The 6111-nt window shown below is 36.0% G+C and overlaps 1 protein-coding gene across 1 annotated transcript; it reads right to left on the reverse strand.

Annotated features, from left to right (window-relative positions):
• Positions 1–339: 339 nt before the first annotated feature.
• Positions 340–1788, reverse strand: LOC127788028 (protein PSK SIMULATOR 1-like). Its single transcript, XM_052316148.1, has one exon. It carries the CDS (start codon positions 1786–1788, stop codon positions 340–342), a length of 1449 nt encoding a protein of 482 aa, XP_052172108.1.
• Between the last annotated feature and the right edge of the window lie 4323 nt (positions 1789–6111).

Below are 6111 nucleotides of genomic sequence, written 5' to 3' on the forward strand. Positions count from 1 at the left end.
GTTATACACGTAGATACATAAATAGTTTTGAATGAACTTGGAGTAGGGATATTTTAATAAAAAAAAATTATCTCAATATTTATCATATATATTAAATATCTAGATAATTTTACATAAATATCTAAATATTTTACTTAGATATTTTTTAATTTATTTTAGTGATGGAGCTCTCTAGAAATATGAAACAATTCTCAATAATTTTTCCCGGGCAAATCCTACAACTTGAACTAGCTGATGGCATTGGCAATACAGAGTAACTCAGAATTTGTTCACGACCTTACATCCATACATACATATTTATATATAAATTCGTGTACGTATATGTTAATCTCTAAGGAGTCACTTTGAGAAGATTTCATTTCGAGCGTGCCAAGCTCCGTCAAAAGAGACGCCCGCCCACTCCCCGCCGTTGCTCTGGCGATTTTCGTAGAGATATATGCAGCTCAGACCCACCAACACCTCCGCAATGGCGGCCTCCGCCTTGTCCTTGTCCGAGAAATGCAGCGTTTGCAACAAAAGCACCGGCGGCTTCGACTCGAACCTCATCTTCTCAAAGTTCCTCTCCGCCTGCCACTTCAAGGTGTCTTTCGCCAGAGGGCAAAGCCACGCCATTATCTCCGCCACCGCCTCCCTCCACCCCTCCGCCGGCACCGCCCTTCCATTCTTCCCCACCTTCGACCGTACCATAAGTTTCATATTTTCCGGCAGCATCTGGTACAAAACCTGCCGAGCTTCGTCTCCGATCGTCACCGCTGAGTCCAAATACCTCTCGGCCAAAACCACCACATTCGCATACCGTACCGCCAGCCCGCAGCCGCCCAACGTCGACGGCCCCGCCGCCTGGAACACCTTGTTCTTGCAACCAACACCCGAGAAAAGATTCAACTTTTGGCTGTGAAATCGCACCAAATTGGGCTGGGACGTCGATGGGATTGGCCCTGATCTTGAAGTTACCAATTCCGGTTCGATAAGGCAAAACTCAGGCTGGTCTCTTAGAATTTTTCTCTGTTGGGAAGAACGAATGTTGCGCAACGAGACTCGTGGAAGCGAGGAAATATACGGCCCGAAAACGATGCAGATTCGGGCGTAGATGATGCGAACTATGTGGGCCATTAGGCCAACGCTTCGATTAAAAGTTTGATTCCATAACGAGGTTTCTCTCAGATGACGAACTTGCTTTCTCTGGTACGCGATTTTGTCGTTGAAGAGGCCGAAGTTCGTGCTGTCGTGGGATTGAAGTTTCATGCGATTTTGCTTCCATTGTTTCAGCTTCCTTTCCGAAACCTCCAATTCGGAGAGAGCTTCTAACGCCGTGTAAAGACGAGAGGTTAAGGAGACCATCTTCTCCATCTTCTCGATATTCTTTTTTGTCTCCTTGGATCCATATTCTAGTTTCCCCAAATCGACGATGCCCAGTTTGAGATCGGTGTAGACGAGGTCGAAGCGGTGGAGGCCGACGTCGGAGCATTTCCGGCTCAATCTTGCCACCACGGCGGCGGCCTTGTCGAGATCTTCGAGCCTCTCGGCACAGGCAAGGTTCAAGAGAAGGACCTCGTCTTCAGAATTCAAGTAAGCGACGCCTTCGGCCTTCATAACCTCTTTTCTGAGCTTCGAAACCTCGTCATTGTCGAGGGATTTGTAGAGAGAGACCAAGCGTGACATGGTTTTGGCGGTTTCGAAGGCGAGGATGCCGTGGGTGGGGGCGGCTGCTGAGGGCGTGGAGTCGGAGGCGAGGGAGCGTTTGAGGGTGTCGCCGAGGCGGGTCCCGACGTTGGAGAGCCAAACCATGGCTGCGGCAATACCCCGTGGGCAGTGAAGAACACAACTTCCCCGTTATATAATTATAATCATATATATATATATATATATGTGTGTGTGTGACGACAGAGGGGGGGCGTTTTGGACAGTTGGAAAACTCAAGAAAGTGACAGCTTTTTTGCAAATGTGAAAAGGATAAAAATCATAGGAAAGAGGTCAATGGGATAAAGACAGATAAGAAAATCATTGCTCGTTGCTCCCGGCTTTCCAGTCTTTATATTAAACCATAAGTTTATAATAATAATAACAATTTTACTAAGTATTACGAAAATTTTTGCCTCTTCTATTATACTTTAGTTTTATAATAATAAAGATTGTTGTCTTCAAAATTTGTAATTTAATTAAGTTAGTTTAAATGTTAATTAATATTTTATAATAAATATTAAAATTGTAAATTCTAATTCTTACATGCTTGAATATTAATAATTATTTATTATGTACCAAAACAAAATTTGTAACTAAGATTAACGCGCAGGCGGCCCAGGTTGTGGTCAAATTTTGAATCCTTAGCTGTTTGCTCAAGTGTCTTGTAGCATCGACCATCTTGAAATTAATTCCCTAGATTTCACATTGACAATGGTGATTTAACCCTCGATGCTTGTCATTGGAGTACTATAAATTTAGTACTAATATATGAAGCTTGTTTGAGTTTTATATAAATTTAGCTTCTAATCAAACAAGATCACTCCATCCTATTGAAATATAATAATAAATTTATTTAATTAAAAATATCATCATCAAGTCAGCTAAATTTACAAGCTAGGAACAGAACAATCAAAGAAAGTAGAGAAATTTTCACACAAACATTTCAATACTTAATTTAGATACTAAAAATAATAAAATTAAAATAAATATTAGAGACGTACCTTTTAAAAAATAAGTGTCTATTTATTTATAAAGAGATATGGAGTAATTTTAAATAATCTGATATTAGAATTCTTACAAATAATATCTATTTTGATATTTCTTTAATCTATTAAGATTCGAGTTCTTATAGATGATATTTATCCTCAAATTTTTTAATTCTTTTAGAATTAAAATTTTTATGAATAATTATTTTATCTCTTTCTTAAAATATTTTAAAAAATTAAATATTTAAATTATTCAATTTACGCATTTGTGCACGACTCCCCCGATTATGTCTTTTACACCAAATAAGTATTTTGAATTTTTAATTTTTTTAATAATTTTTTATCTATGACACAACAGTTCTAAAATTAGATTTATAACTAACTAATAGGGTGGCAATTCGTGTTGGTGGGTCATAATTGTGTCGTGTCGAGACACACGTATAACACGTATCAGGCTAACCCGAACATGACCCGTTTAATAATCATGTCAAATTCCTTAAACTCGAACACGACACGTTTATTAAATATGTAACACGACACGACCCGTTTAACCGGTTTAACTAAACGTGTCGTGTCACCTGTTAACCTGTTTAACTCGTTTAAATTATATTGTGTTACCTGTTAAATGTGTTATTTAGTTTTAAACGTGTTATTTCGTGTATAATTGTGTTAACATGTTCAGATCAACCCATTGACCCTTTTAATTAAACGTGTCATTTTGTATATAATCGTGTTAACGTATTCGGGTCAACCCATTAACACGTTTAATTAAACGTGTCATTTCGTGTCTAAACGGGTTAGACGGGTTGACCCGCCTAAGACATGAAAATAACCATATCATAAACGGGTTGATCCGTTTATGACCCGAACCCGATTAACCCCAATATTAATCTGTTTAACTCCGTGTCATGTAATCGGGTCGTGTTCAAAATTGCCAGCCCTACTAACTAAATTATAAAGTAAAATTAGATGAAAAAAAGTTTGGCAAAGTTCGGATTCAATAAATAAATTTTAGTTGAGTTTTAATAAAATTAATCAAAAAGTAACACAAATGAATGGCTTTCTCATTTAATTTAAGTTTGTGAACTGAGTGAGTCTATCGATGTTCAATTAAATTGATTATCCCAATTAAATTTGGATTTGAGCAGGGAGGGCTCAAGGGGTTGGGAGCCCCATTATTAATTTAGGTATTTCTTTAAAAATTAATAAAAAAAATTATTTTTAATTTTTTATAATTATTTTTCTCTTTCTTTTTAATTATCAATTAAAAATAAAAAAAATTAGACAACAGCCTCTTTTTTCGATAACAAGGCTAGCTTTTGAAAACTTTTTGATCCTCCCCTTTTTTGGGGCTCTAAACATAGGCTTTAATGGACTTTGGCTTGAGCCGACTCAGGATTTGTGTGAATTGAAACTCGATTAGAAACATATATATATATAATAATTATATTAAAACCTTATAGTTTGAGAGTATCAAAATAGGCATATAATATTACTTACCAATTAACAATGGGAATTTGATATCTGGCCCTGGACTGATAATAGTCCGTGAACTCCGCGACTGATAAGAGAATAGTATTTGATACAAGTGTGTACGTACACGTAAGATATGGGCAGAGAGGTCAGCACATTCACATTTAGATTAGATGGAGAGAATTAATTAATATTATCAGAATTCTCGATCGTTTAATTTTGTCAAGTCATGGGGATGACTTGACTCTCTCCCCCTCATTCCCTCCCAGACAAGAAGCGTATTTCTTCTTCATGGCGCGCTGAATTCCTTGGTGTTGGGGACTTCAAGGTGTCACACACACAATCATTGGATGGTATTATATCATATTATTATTACGTAGGCTTCCTTGTTGAATCCCAGTGTGAAAGACAAAAAAAAAGGAATGATGAAACTTTAGAAGGATCATTGAGTTTCTTAAATTTATTATAAGGATTAGTATTTGATTAGTTATATTTAATATTTAATAAATCAATTCAAATTTAATACATCACATAAATTTGAGAATTCATTAAATTTTTAAGAGTCATGCTATTTGTACGAGGGAGTGCTTGATAGGTGAGTGTCTAGAGAAATATATCGCAATTTTTGTTCATCCCCTTCTTTCTCTCTGTTGTTCTTTCGTCGCTGCAATCGATCACTTGCCGTCGCCCCTCTCGTTGTCATTCTTTACCTCAACCACCTTTATTGTCGCCTCATTGCCGCCTTGCCTCCTCATTGCCACCTCTCGCCGTTGCATCAGAACCCTGATGCAGTGGTGAGGCGACGATGAGAGGTTAGCCAGTTGCCGAAGAATGCAGCGACAAGTAGAGACAAGGCGGTGGCGAGAGCAAGTGAGGAGACTAAGACGAAGAACAACAATGAAAAGGTTGGCAGCAGATGGTCGGTTGCGGTGCCGGTGGCAAAAAGACGAGAAGAGAGAGATGAGAGGTTGGTAGAAGGAGAATCGGCAAAATAATCATTGAGAGAGGAGAGAAAGGGGCAAAATAGTCCTTCAAACCACCTATAAAATCCTATTTGGCCAAATAGCATTATTTATTTTTAAACACTATTCAAAATAAATACTCCTAATAATTGATATATATATATATATTCATGAGTTGAGATGTCTATATAAAATTACTAGTTCGTTGTAAAGTTCAATAAAATTATTATAAGAGCTTAAAAGTAATATTTAAAAAAAAAAGGATTAGTCTGTTTAGTAAGTTAATTAATCTAAAATTATCATATTTTATAGCAAATTTTGATCGAAGTTATTAATTATTTAAATGCATAAAGTTGGAGAGAAAGCAGGGCGGCATGCTTGTTTGTCAATGATTTAGATGATTCATGAAACTTACTTGAAACGTGAAAAGGGCCTGATGAAATTTAAAAGGAGTGGCCTACGCTACACTACACTAGTAGTGTGAACAATTATTTTATCTTTAGAAATCAGAAAACAAACTAAAGTGTGAAAAGATAAAATATTTTTAAAATTCCTATTATTTTTATTTTGAAGTCAATAACTAAAAACAAAATTATGAAGACAGCTTTATGTCATGACAGTTACAGAAATACCATTTCATTTTCTATTCACTATTTACCTATATTACGACAAAGATCAAAGATTTTCCCCATGAATAGTGTTTATTCAGTATCCAACAAATTCGAATAAATTTAACATTAAAGTTTAAAAATATAATTATTTACTCATTAAACTTTGAATTTATTACTACTTGTTCATTAAATTTTATTCAACATCAATCATTCATCACTTGTTATGTCTTGCAAACGGAAAACGCTCATATGACTAACGGAACTTGAAAAAAAATTAACAAACACTCATTCAACTTTAAAAATATAACTATTTACTCACTGAACTTTGAATTATTACTAATTGTTCACTGAACTTTGTTTAACATCAATCATACATCACCTGTTGCATCAGTGTCT

Source organism: Diospyros lotus, chromosome 13 (assembly GCF_014633365.1).
Source record: "Diospyros lotus cultivar Yz01 chromosome 13, ASM1463336v1, whole genome shotgun sequence".
NCBI lineage: Eukaryota > Viridiplantae > Streptophyta > Magnoliopsida > Ericales > Ebenaceae > Diospyros > Diospyros lotus.